The sequence below is a fragment of the Acanthaster planci genome, linkage group LG03, assembly GCF_054643075.1.
Source record: "Acanthaster planci isolate LZ-2023a linkage group LG03, COTS_SCS, whole genome shotgun sequence".
Taxonomy (NCBI): Eukaryota; Metazoa; Echinodermata; class Asteroidea; order Valvatida; family Acanthasteridae; genus Acanthaster; species Acanthaster planci.
Window position 1 is genome coordinate 4402892 of NC_141779.1, and position 18343 is coordinate 4421234.

At 40.6% G+C, this 18343-nt stretch overlaps 1 protein-coding gene across 1 annotated transcript; it reads right to left on the minus strand.

Annotated features, from left to right (window-relative positions):
* Window positions 1-1950: 1950 nt before the first annotated feature.
* Window positions 1951-18140, minus strand: ssb (small RNA binding exonuclease protection factor La). The gene is made up of 13 exons (XM_022248033.2): window positions 17807-18140; window positions 15910-16015; window positions 15242-15311; window positions 14543-14649; window positions 12620-12721; window positions 12053-12160; window positions 10517-10617; window positions 9545-9616; window positions 8548-8590; window positions 7590-7730; window positions 5722-5911; window positions 4365-4520; window positions 1951-3808 (listed from the first exon to the last, which is right to left on the minus strand). The coding sequence occupies exons 2-13, from the start codon at window positions 15970-15972 to the stop codon at window positions 3699-3701; spliced, it is 1263 nt and encodes a 420-aa protein (XP_022103725.1). The 5' UTR covers window positions 15973-16015; window positions 17807-18140; the 3' UTR covers window positions 1951-3698.
* Between the last annotated feature and the right edge of the window lie 203 nt (window positions 18141-18343).

An 18343-nucleotide genomic window follows, 5' to 3' on the forward strand; every position in this document is an offset into this window, starting at 1 on the left:
CATTGCGCCCTGCATATTTGTATTTTTCAAATCAAAAAGTTAACTGCACGTTTAAATTTCTATGATTACCGTATTTATCAGACTTGGCCAAAATTGTAAATATGAGATTAAGTCAGTTTAAGTCAGTATGTATTTACAACTTAGAACGCCCTACTTTTCATGCACACAGATCATGTCCAAATTTCAGGGCTACGGCTTCAATTTTCACACGAGTCTCTTGCAGTGGCTGCATCCACTTCCCATAGAGTCGCGTGTGAATTGAAGGTACAGCCAAGAAATTCGTACACGGACTGTGGATTGGCTCCAATGCCATATAAGGATGCACGATATTCATTGGTTAAAAGTTCATTTTGCAACGCCAGTGGGAGGGGCCTGTGTGCCAGTGATCACTGCCTTTTACCAATCAGCGGCTGGGCTTCAACATACAAAAATCATAATATCTAGGACCTGACCTACATGAGTACGAGCCACTGATGTTAACACAAACATACATGTACATTTGAGCGTACGCACGGGAGGATGACTCGCGGCTTAACACAACTGAACTCTTGGTCGGAGAGTAATGCGCACGCTTTGCCTGTACTAGATTCAGAGTAATAGCACGTTCGAACACGCGCTATTCGTTATGCTACACGTATGTTAGTCTTGGCCCAAGACGTTAGTGATCGATTGTTGTTTTATTTCTGATGACGAGCGCCCTCGCACAACTACTTTTTACTTACTCTCACTTACTTTCAGTAGTGCGAGCTGGCGCACGGTCTAATAATGGCTGAGTTCGGGCGGCTTGTTCTCGTTCGTTCACGAACAGCTTGATTTGTTGTTCGCGGGTCGGTCACTCGAACGCCGGGAATGTATGGGAATTAATGTTGGATAACTGGGCTAACTTATTTTCCATTTAAAAATTCATTTCTGTCATGGAAAATTATTAATGTTAATTTTGCAAAACTTTCTATTGTCTTCGGGTTTGTAAAGCCATATCGATACTTTTGCGGCTGTCCAAAAATCAAATTTCACGAGTTTTTCCTTGTGTTCGTGTAAAAACCTGACGAGGCGGTGGTGTGTAATCCTGTTCCGAGAACAGTGTTCTTGGGTCGTGTTCTCGCCGTTCGAGCGCGAGAACACGCAACCCGTGTCAAGAACGGACCGAACTCGACCTATGAGTCGTTAGGGGGCGCACTATGCACGGTGTCCGCTTTCAAGCACTAATGTCTTGAAATTATGACTACACATACGTGCAACACGCCTATGTTAACGGGGGGGGGGGACTATGGCTACAAAATTACAACCCTGCCCTACACGTCGCCGGTCTAAAACGGTTGACAAAGAGCCGGCTTGCGGACGGTACATACCATAACACGGTTACAGGGACATTTGATTAAAAAAGTAAATTATTGAACACAATCGTTGGAAATTTATAATTTTTCAAAGGTTGTTTTAACTTTCCCGACTCATAAATGGGAACAAATATGTGCTTGGCCGGTCATAAATACTCGGGACTGACTCAGGACTGGACACTGATAATGCCCCTTGTCGTGTGCTTGGGCCATAAACACGATCCATTCTGATGTCTTCAATGACGCTTAAAACCGACCAAGCACTCGTTTATTCCCTTGGTAAAGGAAGAAATCGGCAGTAATTTTGAAAATGAAATGAAACAGACAATCTGAAGTGACATGCATTTTTACATTTGTTTTTAATTTTAAAGAGAAGGGTCACATTTCATTCTATGGTTACTTCAATTCTTCTTCTGAGCGTGTCCACAAACGTCATATATACTTCAGCCATTGTTGGACGCATTTTGGGGCTATATATATCAGTGTTACTTCAATCATACGTGTTATCTGCACCACCATCTCATACTACAACAAATTCCTGAAACGTGAAACAATGGATATTGAAATACGCTTGTCTGACTCAAACATTTGACAAAATAACGGCAATACCGTGACATCATGTACATGTCTCTTTTATTAAAAAAATCTAAAGGATGTTTCCAGTAGTCATCTTGACCTTTAATTTCATATAAACGTAAGAGGAAAACGTTGAATGGAAAAGTATGTCTCCAAATCTCATAGCTCAATTCACAGTAAACCAAATAATGCAACAGAAACTTGTAAATAAGCCCCAAACTAAAGCCATTACATAGCAGCAGATGGCAGGAGAAAACATGGAAAAAAATTCCCTGGAAAAGAGCAAGATATCATTATGGACATCACCATATATGAGTGTTTCCACAGTTTGGCTGGTTTCTTTTCTGTTCTTATCTGAAGGAAAAACCTCAGATATCATAAGTTGGGTGTCTGAAGTTTTCAACTTTTGAGTTTAATAGAAGACAAATTAAATAAACTCAAAATCTTCCTTAAAGGAAAAATCATGAAACCATCTTCCTCAGTGTAAACTGCAAGTCTCAATACTTGTGTATCATGTACAGCATGCCCAATTAATTACTAAAGAGGGTGAACACAGAACTCAGACATCATCAGCTTTTTATCAGCAGTTATCAAAAGTAGAACTTTAAAAAAAGACAAAAAATCCAACAGCTAAATGCTGTTATTCACACATCCGTCTTTCGTATAAAAAGATCTTCAACCACATTTTCAAGCCAAATCAATGACAGTAACGACCAAGTTATGGGGCAGTGTGGACATCCGGGATCCTGGCAAAATGGCAGGTACCGCACCAGTAAAAACAGCGACTATGGTGATGTACACACACACAGGCCAGTCCGAGGATCGGGTTACACAATCTTTTCTTTCATCAGGACATACACGCACTCATTCCAGTTGTTTTCATCGGCGCGGTGTGCTTGCTACCTGCAATTTTGCAAAACTCCAGGATGTCCGCGCTACCCCATAAATTTTTGTGCACTATTAGTGTAAACTATACTAAAAATTCAACCAGTGTGTCTACTGTCCAGCTTTGTCCAGCTTCACTGGGTTGAAATTAAACGAGTTTATTGGCTGATCTGAGACACCAAATAAATCTTTAACAATACACCAGAGACTTGGCTGGCTACTGCTTGGAATAGTAAAAAAATTCAAGCCATTCAGCTGTTCAGCCAAGTGGGTATGCCCCGCAAAAAGAGTATTTGCGATCAGGAGGCCACAGCTGAAGCCATTCAATCAGCCACATAGCTAGTCCACCTATCAGTGAGCAAACCAGCCAGACAGGCAATGACAAGCGGAGTGTGCCTCCTAAGTAACCAAGTAAACCAATAACTCAAAACACTAAATACATGTTTACAAGTACGCACTTGTCACAAGCAGATCAGGTGGTCCAACCACTGCTCCTGATGGAAACAACTTAACCCATCAACTTGGCAAGTTTTTTTACCAGTACCATACTTAATCTGTCCAGCAAGCCAGTATATCACTGGCAAACCAATGAAGCATTTATAGCATGATATCTAAACACAAATATCATTTCCTAAGTATGGCAAACCTCACAAAATAGTAAATCATTGAGTCTAACATGCTAATCCTTGGCAAATTGTGACCAAGAGGGAAAATAGTTGTAGATTAATAATTAAAAAAACAAGTGTCTACTCCCTCTCTCAAGCAAAGAATTTGTTTGTATCTACAGTAATTAAAATCAAAGGTTGAAACAATATGGGCCTGTACAAACAAGAGAAACATAAATTGGAGTGAGTTTATGAATGCATTTTGCAGCTTAAAAAGAAGGCTACTTGGCAATCTGCTCTAACTAGTCTCCTCTCCAGTCTTGATCTGTTTGGCAGGTGTCTCCTCTGACTGTTCCTCTGGTTCATCTAGAGGGCGCTTTGTTCCTTTGCTTTCCTCTGGTGCTTCGGCTAAAAGCAAAATGAGCAACACAAAAAGTGACTGGTGATTATCTTAACACCGCGCACAAAATGAAGTGTGATGTGCTTCATTTGGGGGGACTTGAGATTGGCCCTTTCAGTGCAGCTTATATCAACTCGAGAGTGCTGACATCAATCCGAGCCGTTGTGGCATCAAGTATTTTATCCCAAATGACCTTGCCTCATTAACTCTAGATGAGCAAATAAAATGCTGAGGTTTCTCTCTCTATTGTGAGCTTCAATGGTGATCTTTAAAGCCAAAATCATTGGCTTCCAGAAATCGAGTACCCAGTACTCATCATATTATGTCAATGAGTGAGCGAAACCTAATGATCAGAATTCTGAATAAATGGTGAGTTTTAACTCTTAATCATGACTGATGGTTAAATACGCTCTATGCAGAGAGACTCACTGTGGCTTTCATACTCCATTCTTACCTCTGATATTTCCATGACAAAAGCTCAAGTTACGTTGACAGGACAAAATGTTGTATGTTTTATGCTAGCAACAACTCTGGGTTTTGATGGAGATGGGTCTGGTGTCCTACCTTCTTGTTGCTCAGCTTCACTCCCTGATGCTGCTTCACCTTCCTCCTCATCGCTGTCATCCTTGAACACTGTCTTCTTCCCTTGGTACTTGACCCCCGTGTCACGCGGCCCTTTGGTCTTTGCAGGCCGGCCCTTGTTGAATTTCCCTTTGCGTCCTTGAAGAGAAATAAGTAAAGTGGTGAACTGTCTGAAGAGGAATCAATCTGACGGATGCAAACTGATTTCTGTATAAATTCAGGTTTAATAGGGAGTGTCCTGATTCACAGGCTGAGTATTTGTGGATGGACGCAGAAAGAGGGCCTCTGATCTTGTTAACAATGAGCCTCAGGTGGTTGAAACCTCAATCCATTTAACACTTTCACTCATTCTCAAGCAGAAATTATAGGGACTTGCCAATTTTTGTTTGTACAAGTCATCTGTTGAATGTTGACGTGAATCTCAAGGCCTTTTTTCAGTAATTTTGTTTTGGTTGTTTCATAAAGAGCCAAAATTGAGCTCTTTTTGTTGAGGGCTCCTACAGTGTTCAAGGTTCTTTGAATGGCCTTTAACCACTTGCCACCGGGGAACCCGGTTTTGGGCACGTATTCTTTATATTCTTCAATCGGACAAAGAGAACTGGGCCTTGTAACAAAAGACAGTACTCGGAACAAAAGACCAGGCTGCTGGGAATTACCAACTTTTTTCACTCTCAATAGTGGAGAAAATCCAACATTTTTTGAAACAGTGTACCATGGTTTGGGGCATTCAACGCGAGAGGATTACCACCGGGGACAAAAGCGCTCCACCACTGCAGTGATGAGCCACACAGAACTGCTGCACGCTAATCTGGCCCCTATTGAGGTCAGCAGCATACTGTGCCACTTTCGTGAAAAAAAATAAAGTATGTAACACTGCACAATCTGGGCTCTTTTTACAAGGTGGCAGGCCTGGCTGAATTACTCCAGCGTCAATAGATGATGTCTGTCAGATTAGAGTAGAAACCAGAGAGTCCTTCGTGTGGGTGTAAGTGTCCAGTAAATGAAGATATGAATTTTAAAGAATTTAGAAAACAGAAAAAAAATGAAAATTATCCCGTCCCAGCATCATTAACATTCATAAATGCTCCTGGTGCGATGTGTTTAACCCTTTCACGCCAGGATTCTTTTGATCGTGACTGCTGGGCTGCGGTTTGCCCAGTATGCAAAGCTCTGTCCAGCAGCAGGCCCACATCGAAACTGCAGCTGCATTATGAATAGAATGTATGTGTGGTATGCATTAATCCTCACACAAAGTTCCCGGGCTGAAGGGGTTAACTCAAAACTGGCTCAGGCAACCTGCCATGTATTTTGTTAGGCCGGCTCACAAATCAATCAATACCTTGTTGTTTCTTGAGTCGCACCATGGACATGTTCTCGTGTATCTTGGCCCAGTGGATCTCTTCCTCCTCTCCTTCCAGAACTCGCGTCTCCAGGTCACATCCCCTCACGGTCAGCTTGTTGTCATTGGCTGCCTTGGCCTTCTCCAGCACGCTGGCTGCTGGGGTGTCTTTGTCGAAGCGAATGTGACCCTGTTCAAATCACAACAGCAATGAGATTGGAGGAGCGTCAAAATGTTTCCACAGGGTCAAACTTATTTCGCGTCCAAAGTCTTCAACCAAGAACACTTCTTGTCTCACTTGCATTGATGAAAGATGTACGGAGAGGGAACAGCAGACAAAGGAGGCACTAAACCGTGACATTCATGGTGATGTTGTTCAATAAACAATAAAACCATCATGAAATGATTTCATGTAAAAATTACCTGTGGCTACTTTATTTACCTGAATATTAACCTTAACCATACGCTGCCGGGGAACCCGGTTTTGGGTACCTTGGGTTTGTGCGCATAGCCGGGGTGCCCAAAATGGCACAAAACAGCTGGGCCTTGTAACAAAAGACCGTACTCGGAACAAAAGACCGAGCTGCTGGGTATTGCTGACATTTCTTCAGTTCTGTATAGAGGAGGAAATCCATCATTGTTTTGAAAGATTATACCACTGTTTGTGGCATTCAGCGCCAGCGGGACAAATGTGCTCCAGCACTCCAGCGATGAGCAATACAATACCGCTGCATGCAAATCTGGTTCGTATTGAAAAGACAACAGCAGCACACTGTGCCAATTTCGGAAACAAAAGAAACTTGTATTTTGCATTTTCAGCAGGCCTGGCTGAAATACTCGGGCATCAACAGATGTTGTCTTTCAGATTAGAGTAGCCACCAGACAGTCATTCGACGGGGTTTAGACATTCAGGAAAAAAAGAAAAGAATTTTTGAAGATTTTTTGAAAACCGAAGATAGTGAAAATTTGCCAGTATGGAGGTGCTGCATTTTTAACCACTAACAGCCAGGGACTCCGAAATCGGAGCTGATTGGTTTATATGTGTTGCCGGGGTCTCCGAACTCGGACAAAGGAAACAGGGCCCTGTAACAAAAGACCATACTCCGAACAAAAGACCAGGCTGCTGGGCATTACCGGCATTTTTCACTCTCAAAAGTGGTGATAATCCAGCATTGTTTTGAAACCGTATACCAGGGTTTAGGGCATTGAGAGCAAGCGGATTACCACCGGGGACAAAAGCTCTCCACCACCGCAGCGATGAGCCACGAAGCACCGCTGCACGCTAACCTGGCCCCAATTGAAAAGAGGTCAGCAGTGCACTGAGCCAGGTTTGTGAACAGAAGACAGTTGTATAACACCGCACAATCTGGGCTCTGTTTACAAGGCTGCAGGCCTGGCTGAAATATTCGGGCATCAATGAAGGTCACCTGTCAACTTAGAGTAGTGCCTAAAGACTACTCCGTGTGGCTATAAACGACTGTTAAATGGGATGAATTGTTGAAGGATTTTGAAAATGGAAAAAATAATAGTCATGCCGGCCCAGCATCATCAATGTTGAAAAATGCCCCGGCACGAAGTGGTTAAAAGCACCCGGCAGCAAGTGGTTAACAATACCTAATCCCTGACCGTGAATAGTTCACAGTTCAGTTTAAATGCTCAAGCTTGCATTTAGACAAATCTACAAAATCTATCTTTCAAATGGACATGATTTGATCATATGCAACACCTGATGATGCAACAGAACAATGTTTTAATATGCCAATAGTTTGAACAATTGATATACAAAGTTGACTGCCTTTATGACAAACACATACACTGGCATAGATTTGGTTTGGTTTGAATGTGAGTACCCAGGGCTAGATGCCTACCTCTGTCTGACCTCTGACAAAGTCAATCCAGCTCACTGTTCCGTACTCTGAGAAAAATTCCTTCAAGTCTTCCCTTGACATCTGGTCACTAGCACTGCTGAAGTGAAGAATGCAGCCTTTCTCGTAGTCACCAAACTCAGCCTGTTACAACATACAAAAATGAGAAATATCTGGCATCAAGATGTATTCACAGTAACTGTAACTTCAATTCCAATTGGAATTCCAATCAGCTTTTTGTTTAAAATTGAGTTGTTGGAGAAACTCTCAAGGTGCTTATAATGAAAATAAAACTCAACAACGAAACTGACTGGAGCGGGATTTGAATGTGCAACCTCAAGAAAGGTTTGCCAACTTTCTACCGAGGTAGTGATTGAATAATAATTTGTGACCCAACCTAATAGGGCGTGTCAGACATCATGAGAGCCAATTTTGACTTATGGGGGCCTTTACAAGAAACCAGGAATTGATGAAGGCGGAAAACAGATAACATGCTCATGATGACGAAGATGAACAAAGAAATCTACCAGAGAGATTTGAACCTATAACCGCTGGACCACCTTGCTAAAGCTCTACCAACTGCAGTGTCCATCAGATACTAGTTTCGACACAACCAGATAATTTCAACAGAAACCCTCAACCTTTTCACCTAGTGTCCATATTCATCAGGATGCCAAACTGTGAAATACCTCAATACAACAAGCCAAGTTTGCTTTAATATGCACACTAAAACAGAAAAGATGGCTTTCAGATTCATTCTGAGGGATCTGGTCACATTAAAGCATAAGCTTTATAATGAAGGGTAATTTATTTGAGGGAGGCATGTTTGCTCAGATTTGGTTTGTAGTTTTGTCATCACTGTGCTTCAGTGGATTGACAGATTACAAACATCATCAATGCAACTGTAACAGATTAACCTGCATCTTCAAGTCTGGGTTCCTATCTTCCGATTACAGCATACCTTTTGTGCCTCGATTGCTTCTCTCTCTTTCCTCTCTTTTTCCCTGCAGACAAAAAAAATTAATTCTCAGAATTCAAACACAGCATCAATAATCTCCAATACCAAAGGATTTGGCGCTGCTAACCAATGGAAATAAGAAAATAAAACGCAAAAATACATCTTGAAAATAGTCTGCGGTACCCGCTGCTTCATTTGACTCGGACCGGCCAGCCGACCCCGGCAAGCTCGGTGGTTGAATGGTTAAGACATCAGCACTAGTAAGCAGGAGGTCGTGGGTTCGAGTCCCACCCGAGTAAGCTTGTGAGGTTTTTTTCGCAAGCTCTCGGACAAGCACTGAGCATACAATGCTTATTAATATACGTTGGGTAAGGGCAAACCTGTTATATATAAAAATAAAATTGATTAGCAAATTTGCTAACCACATTGCCATTTGATTAGCATTATGATATAATTGACTAGCAAAAAATAAATGGCCTAATTCAGTACCATTATACCATGGTATACAATTTTAATATCCACTGATGTGTACACCAAGGCTAAACACTGAAACAACACACAGGTATGGTATAGCATGGTAGTTGGTTATGGCTCTGGCCAACAATTGAGTGGAAAATCAACAGTCTAGTACCCATCTGAAAGATTGGACTGGTGATACGTTGCTCAGGTTTGTGGTTTGTCATCACTGTGCAAGTCAGTGGATTGACAGATAACAAGACATCATCACTGCAACTGCATTGTTTAGACAGATGTAGAGCTCTCAGAACAGCCAAGAAAAGCAATTTTGAGGTCCTATAGTACAATGTGGAGTAGATTTAAACTTACCAGTGGACAGATTAACATTAATACTTAAGGTATCTCGACTTTTTGCTTACCTCCAGCCTTGGGGTGTATAGAAAGCCTTCTTAAAGATTAATAAGTATTAATACCATCGCTGATCTTTTCCATTTAATTAGAAACAGGAAGAGAAAAAATGATTAAATAAAAGAAATTAACATACTGTTGTTTCTTGAGTTTCTCTTCCTCCCTCTTCTGTTTCCTTTCTTCTACCTTCTTCAGAAAATAATTTTCTCTGCAAAAAAAAAACAAAAAGAGAGAATGAATCAATTGCCTTTCAAATCTAATATTAAAACAACAATATGCAGACACAAAGATACAAGAATCAAAGAGGCTATACGTCTGAAGTTGTAAAGAAGTGTGGGATGTAGTCTAGATTCACCATAGATTCATGATATCCATGCTCAGATATATGAATTCTGACATCACTGTGAAATCAGTGGATTGACAGATTGCTAACATCATCACAGCATGTACAAGGGTGTGCGGGGATGGAATACCTAAGCGAAACCGCAATACACACAGCATTACCCTCCTAACAATCTTAATTTCTTAAATGTGTTACTTTGGTGTGATGGAAAGAATAATTTCATAAGGTAACAGACGAAACGTTCCATTCTGTGAGGTGAAGCCAGGTGGAAAGTATTCATTATTTTTCCACTGCACAAATGTGAAACATTACATGCTTTGTACAATGCCTGAATAAGTCATCACCACCTGGTTGGTATCTTAACAATTTGCCATTTTCTCCTATCCGCTTTCTTAAAAGAGCTTCAACAGTCATCCCTGTATGGACAACAATTTTCTTGTAAGAACGCTTGCTTTGTTTCTTTGTTGTTTCTTTGCAGAAGGAAGGAAGCATCGCTTTTATCATTAGTTTCGGCCATTTTGTGTAAAGAACTGCACTGCAGCGCAATTAATGGGGAAACAGTACAAGCATGCATTCATTATGGTTTTAATGCCGTTATTGTGGAAAGGGTACGCCCGGTGCATTGGGCCGAAAATATTTGTGGTCAGATAGCAAGTCTTTATTCAGGTTTTGTGTAAACACTTCTATTCCCATTTGCAACAAATTCCCGAAATGAAGAAAAATATGTGCACAGATATCTGATAGCCACATTATGACACAACATACTTGGTCATCTTAATAAGTTCTGTCTCTCCATATTTCAAGCCCTCCTCTCTCAGGAACTTTGTGCTTGACTCCTTATCTCTGAATGTGGCAAACACTGATCCCTGAAAATAACAGAAATACAAAAGAAAGGCGGCACTTTAAACTACATAACAGCCTGCCATAGATGTACATACATGATGCACTGAAATGTGTAATGCATAGTGTCATCTTACGAGTTCAAAATATTTGGCTCTTAAATCCATTATCCCTTACCCCCTACCCAAACTTTGCAGCCATCCTCCTGAATCCAACAACAATGAAAAGTTTTTTGAGTGTGAAGCTTGCTGGACCTGAAAGAAACAGCTAGAACGAAAGGCTTTTTGTTCACTGCTCACATCAGCAATATCCAACTACTGGATATCGTTGAGTTCAGCGTGGTTAGGATTAATACCCCTGTCCTAGTTTGATTCGACTTTGAGGGGGAGAGCTCCGATTCAATGCGTCAACACATGAGCACACTTGATTCCTATGTGGCATGCAACATGTAGAAACTGATGTGGTAAGTAAAATTATGAGACACTACTCAGGTAATGCAGGTACATGGGTCGCACACAAAACCTGTTATTTAAAATTAAAATCTCCCCATGCAAAGTACACCTTGAAATAGTTTGCAGTACTGCTACTTCTGACTTAGACCGGCCAGGCGACCCCGGCAAGCTTGGTGATCAAGGGGTTATGAAATCTGCACTAGTAGGGCTGAGTCAATTCAAATAATTCACTGTTCAAATATTTGACATTCAATTCTATTGAACATCCGAATATTCAGTCGTACCCACCAGCAGATTGTTGATGAACAAACCATATACAAAATCAGTTGCAATAACGCACACCATTGTACCTTATAATCACTATAATAGCTTTACACGTCACATCACGTCTAGGGGTATGTCAAGCCACTAATTTGCCAGGTTTAAGAGACAAATAATACTTCTTGTCCTGTTAAAAATTTCTATTCCTTTTAAGTAGTTCAACAAATTATTTAAAGACTTCTGTCGCTTTTCATTTGAATCTGCTCGAAATAAGTCTCCACAGTGGAATTTTTCTCATTTAAAACAAGAGAAAAATCTCATTTCCTTTTTGTGAATTTTGCACTCAAATATTCAAATTTTGAAAATAATATTCAAATATCCGGGAATGGATCGAATATTCGGATATTTGGTACAGCCCTATGCACTATTAGGAGTCCCACCTGAGTACACTTGTGAATTTTCTTACAAGCTCTTGGACAAACACAGAATATATAGATCAGTGTAAAGTCAAACCCTGTTATTAAAATCAACATTTCCCCAAATGCAAAATACGTATTAAAATACCCTTGAATGTAAGATTTGTGTGTGATTTCTTGAACTATTTGCACTGGCTATTTGGAGAGTCTCAAAGAATCATCACTTTGTGTGTCAAGGAAGCACATCTACAAAACTGTGAGGCCAGGCAGAGTTTCCATACTGTCAGTGTTGGAGCATCCTCTAATGTAAATACTCTGTATGGGGATGTTACCTTGAATTTATTCTCCCTATCTCGTCTCATCATGACGTGCTCTGTCTCGCCAAACCTGTCAAGGAAATCTTGAATCTGGCCCACTTCAGCGTCGAGGGGAAAACCTTTCTGAAATGCATGGAAACAACGATGTAATACATGACACATTTGAATCTGTGGATATCGATGAAGTGAAAATGCTGCCGTCATAGACACTGCCGAACCCAAAAAGTGAAACTTGAAAGAAAAAACAAATAAATGTGGCAACAAGCACAGATTTCCATATTTACATGTACATATATTTTTACTTAAATTTTTATGTATGAGGTAACTGTGTTAGCCAAAAAAACTTCAGTCAGACACATTCACGAGGCAGGCCGCCACACATTTGAATTGGCAGAAACCAGAGGCATAAACAGCCAAAGCTTGCTGTATTGAACGACCACTGCACGCAACATTTTGTGTAGACCCCATCTTGTTTGTTATAACAGCATTCTAAGGCAATTGGATTACTAAGCTGGAATGGATCAATATTTCACCAGTCATGTCTGGACCTGGGAGCAGTAACTAAGCCTCAGACAGACTTACACAGTAGACGCTTTTTTCTCGGACATTCCTCCTGTATTCTGTTGTGTCTTGAGGTAGGGGCTTGCTCGGCAGACGGCGAATCTTGTTTCTGTCCTCACTTATCTGAGAAAGATTTGACAGAAAGAGAGAGAACTCATGGTTAAAGACCAATCATCACTGGTAGGGTGACAATCGAAGAAAGGTCAGAACATGCTGAAAGATCTCTGCCTATTATTCCAAATTTCCGAATTGCAATACTGATTGCCTTTTTTTAAAATAAAAATCAGGAAATTGTTTATGTAAATTAAACATTACACATTTTAATTGATTTCAGTGCATGTGAATAGTGTTTAAAATGTCTGTTCATCCTGAATACATTAGTACATGTACATGTATCACACTTTCAAGATGAGCTTGCAGGTTCTTTAAAAAATAACACCCAACTAGTCGGTAAGAAGAACTTATTAACAGAAAAATAGGGGAGGCGGGAGGAGGGGACTCATCCTTTTAAAAGCCATTTCCCATGCTAGATCCCCTACATGTACATGTATGTGTCTGTGTCTACAGTAACAATCAGCATGGGGAGAACTAAGTGTGTCCTGATCTTGTGGTCCATTGACTTGTGGGAATAATCCAAGGCACTTCATTACTCCCATGTACAAGTCTAAAGTCCACTCTCCCTTTCAGTAATCCCAGAGCGCGAAATTAGACCCAAAAAGTTCTCGGACAAAATGTCATTACGCAGCCTCCCAAAGTATCTCAAAAAGTGATGAACACCTGTCTTAATCTATGTAAAAATTTCTACATACGGCAATTCACAGGAAAATTATGAACAAATCACACAATCACAATGGCAATCACGACAGCAAACTGGCCAAAAATGTCCATGTATCGTGTGGTAAGGGCGCATGATCCATCAGACCAGCAGGCACTAAACCTTGTTCCATGAACAGAACAACCTCAAATTACACTCATGAACACGGAAAATACAAACATAAATAAGAAACCATGTTCTGTGAATTAACTTACAGGAAACCTCTTGCAACAAAACATTGATGTCTTTCCGGCCTGCAGCCTTTTGCATTTGCGACGTGTACAGCCGATGAAGAGTGTTTATGTACAGTACATGTGTTTATATTCAGTACATGTACAGTTCAGACTGGTACTAGTTGCTACGTTTCCATCGCCCATTGTTTTGCATGGGTGCAGTGCGGCAGGAACCAGAGCAGCTTCGTTTAATGCATAGAGTTTCGGGCACGTGTTTTCACCACTGTGACAGTGCGAAGTATTATGGGGCGATTTCATGTCTGTGCAAGTAAAGTATACATACACGCGTGGCGCTAGGTGACACAGGCCGGTGATGAGTGATCAGCCCTTATGAATGCCTTGAGCATAATTAATGTAATTCTAACACAAAACTAATAATAAACAGGTGCCATGATCCCATATATTGTGTTGATATTTTAAGAGCTGTTATTGATATGTTGGTGAGACAATTGGTCCGAGCATCTTTTTGTTCAGACAAACACAATAAGTGCTCTGGAAATGTCCGATGTCCGACCGCAATTTCACACTCAAAGGCCTCTTCAATCTGATTCCATTTTCTGATTGACAAAATAATTTTTCAACTGGCAGATTGCTTGATTTAAGCATGGCTAAGGTTTTATGTAAGGGGATTATTATTGTTTCAGTACTTTGGCGTTAAAACTTTCGAGATGGTCCCTTTGCTGAGTCACAGGGCAATGGACCTTTTTCACTGACTAAATTGGTCATGGCAGCAAAAAGCATGAAGGTGAATCTCAGAGAAAATAACCATGAGGTTTGGACCTGTGTATATTTTTAATTAAAAGGCCATGTAAGCTTTTAGCCACCTTTGTCATTAATGCACATGCTTTCATGTTCCGCCCAACAAGTCACTGGAACTGAGCCAAGGATTTGACTTACTTCCATCAAGTTAGCTGTGGATTTTTCCAATGCTGCAGTGATGACGCTGAAGTCTTCAGTCAGAGCCTTCAACCTGTTAAACTTGATCATGGTTTCCAGGGGGACCCCTGAGAGTCTGTGCTAAGGAAACTTCTGATGACGGACAGAGCACACTGCCAAAAACGTCAAGTAACCGGTTCCCTTCAGTACCAACACTCACTAAAAGACATGGTGTAACCACAAACCTAACTTGAAAACTCTCTCATCAAAGACCTTATTTAAAAAAAAACCCTTATGGAAATCAAATGAAGTGGGTTTAATTTATTGTTTTAACCAGGTCGCAGTGCTGCATCTACTGCTGCCCAGGTTTGCAGCAGTCCTAATCTGGCTAGCACTGTCATTCTAGGTGTACACCATACATAACATCTATAGGTGTTTATGTCTTCTACATGTTTTGTAACCTGTACCTTCTCAATAAAGAAAGATGACTCCTAACAAATCTGATGACACATAAGTTGTTGGGTCACTGATGCCGTGTTCAAATTTATCTTCAGTCCACTGTGTTTGTTCAACCACAAACTAATCAAAATAGAAACCTACCCAGTCACTGGTTTTCCATCGTGAGTAAGCTGATTAAGTTTAATGGTAGACAATCGTGAACTAAACACCAGAAGGTTCTGTGTATGCAAATTCTTTTGTCTCATGTTTATATTAGGATACATCCATCATCTTCTTTAATTTTCTCTTGGAGAAAGCGGTCCCGTTTTAGGTTGACATCTCCGAAGTAATACTGAAAGAAAACAAGACACCAAAGAAATCAATGGAAACAACAGAAAGAAGTTTCTGTTCAACGTTACAGTAAAATTACGGGAGATATTTCATATTCTTGTAAAGTTTGATGTAATTTGTTTTTTTAGCTCTACTGTAACTACACAAGTTTACATCCCATTAAATTCTTAGTACAGTCATTCATAGACCAGGTTTTTAGGTCAGTCACATGTACTTTCAATGTCATTAATAAAAAAACAAAATTCAACACTGGAAGTCAAAAGGTACATTGTAAATATATTTTACTATAACCCACACTGACTAAATGTAAGCCAAAAGTATACATTATTATGTGCATATATGCAGTTTGATGACAATACCGCTCACACCCAGTCGTCCATTTTGTAGAAGCTGAATGCATACTTAAGTAGGTCCATGGATATTTTTTACGGGTCCAGAGGTACCAACCACTAAATATGTAAATGAAAGCTTGATAATAATAATCACCAATCTCCAACAATTTTCAAGTTCTTTTTTTGAAATTTCGATAACATTTTTCCCCACACCCTTAAGGTTGTGGTTATTAGAACATGGAAGAAGACTGAAACAGGCATCCACACCTCAATCTGTCTGATGATTTTCTTCTCAAGCTCCGAGGGCTCCTTCACACCGTTGTCTGACATGATTGTTCAAAGTCAGCAACGCTTCGTCGATACTCTGGGGAAACTACATACAACAGTCAAACAAATGAAACGTACAACTCAAGTTATAAAACTTCAACCAGATAATATCAAAGATGATCTGCACACAGTACCTACAAGTCTATAACAGTCAGCAGTCTCAACACACTGGCCAAAGCACCATTCAAGATTGGGCACACGTACGACGGCTGTTTAATGAATGGCACAACATCTGGTGTACGACCTGATCTGTCACGGCTACAGTACATTGTGCCATTTGGCAAACACTTATCAGCATATGCCTGCCCACACCCAAGTCTTCAATGTACATGTACATTGTAAATGTTGTGCTTACATGTTGGGATGCTGTCAATGCTATCCTTGAAAATTAACATACAGTTTGAATCACAACAAAATTTTGAATCAACAGGATGAATTCCGACTTTAATGGGTAATTTCCCTTTTCTTCCCAAAGGTACATGTAGGTGAACCTAACCATTGCTAGAATCTTGGATCCACTCTAAACCCTACAGTGACTGCACTGGATAGACATGACAGATTCAGGCCTTTTTGGGGGGGGTGAAACTGAGGACTTTGATTATGTTAGGCATGTTAGAGGAATAAGTTATTTTGAGCAAAATTAATTAATGGTACCTACACAAGGCCAATGGAAGGTTCTGGGACTCTAGTCTATCTGATCGACTGTGTCATTGTCAAGCATGTCATAATGTCCAAAGGAGACAATTTGGGATGTTTCGATTGGTAGAAGGGATCTGTAGAGTCCTCGTTACTCGAACCAGGCCTACGTTAGAATTTACATCCAGGACCTAGGACTTTTAGGAGTCAATAATACATGAGACCTACATCATACATGTACAAGCTGAACTACTCCCAGAACTGTAGGGTCCGACGTCAGCCCTGCTCCTACAGTATGTGACGTTGAACCCCACAGTTCTGGGGGTACAACCTGACTACTACTGTACTAACTGGAATAACATCAATCCCATTTAAATCTCACTTCTAGCCTGTTCATGTGTGCCCGTTGATGAGTGTTACAGTGTTACAGTTTAACGTTACACTGGCAGTAGGCTAACAAGCTAGGCAGTGTGAAGGTATGTTGCAATAAATGGGATTCGCAGCCGCTACTTTCTCCCGTGCGCACTGCTGGCTGATTGTAGCTGTGTCGCAGATGCCCCTGCGCAAAATGGGCAATGTTCTGTTTCTGATTGGCTAAAATGCAGATGATGATGGATAACATAATGGGGATCCCTTCTTTTTGAATTTTTGAATTCCATCCTCAGGCTCGGGTGGTGGCAATGTTTAAAAATAGTCCTCATACTAAACACACTGCAAACTTAAGCAAGGATCCATATGTTTATTAGAGAATAAAGGCAAATGTATGTTTAAGCATGTTAAGTTTACATTGTTCTGACTACAAATTGGTGAAGTTTCATGATAATTGAATGAATCTGCATCTGAGGCATAGTTTTATAGCTCCGAAAATCAATATTTGATTTGCCATGCCCAAGTAAATGACGGCTCATGTCATGCAAGTGCAGTGCTGCGCGCCATGTGTTCCTGTAGGCTGTACAATGTACAAGGAAGTGCCGTCTCTTTCTTTGCTTAACATGTCATACAAACACAGAAATCAAAGAGCCATATTTCGAGAACAAAAATTTCCACAGGCCTGACTTACACGTTACATTATAACCTAGTATGAAGCGATTTTTAGTATCAAATTAAATTATTCTGAATGCTCTAAGCCTACATGATTAAAATATTTTCAGGCCTTAATTACTAGATCTCAAAATTTTGTAATATAGGCCCGGGTACCTACAGTGTGTATGCAGCGGGGGACTCCAGCGAATTCAGGGAAGTTCAAGTTGCGATGTGCACACGCACCTCCACTGACGTTGACTGGCGGTTGATTTGGTTGGTTGACAATGCAATGGTTGAGGCCTCACCTTGACACTACCGTTGTTCATAAAGGACTTCTTTAAAAAGCACGACCTGGCTACTGCAATAAAATTTCGGAATTGCACTTGCAGGACACTCCTCTTATTCCTCCACTTTCGGGCCAGCCGCGATTTCAAGTCGTTTGATTTCAACCGCACGTGCACATTATTTCAGTGAAAACACCACGCTTGCATCAGGCAGTTGTAAGGTTAAAGGTCATATCATGAGCTAAGAGGAGGTCAAGAACTCCAAACTAATGTAACGTCGGATGACAAAGCGTTCTGTCTGGGTTTATCGCCTGGTATTCCATCCATTCTATTTTACGAATGTAAAACGTGCAATGTGTATTAGTAATATTGTGCAATCATATATTTTTATTTATATGACCTTCAGAGAGATTTTTCAATAATAATTAAGT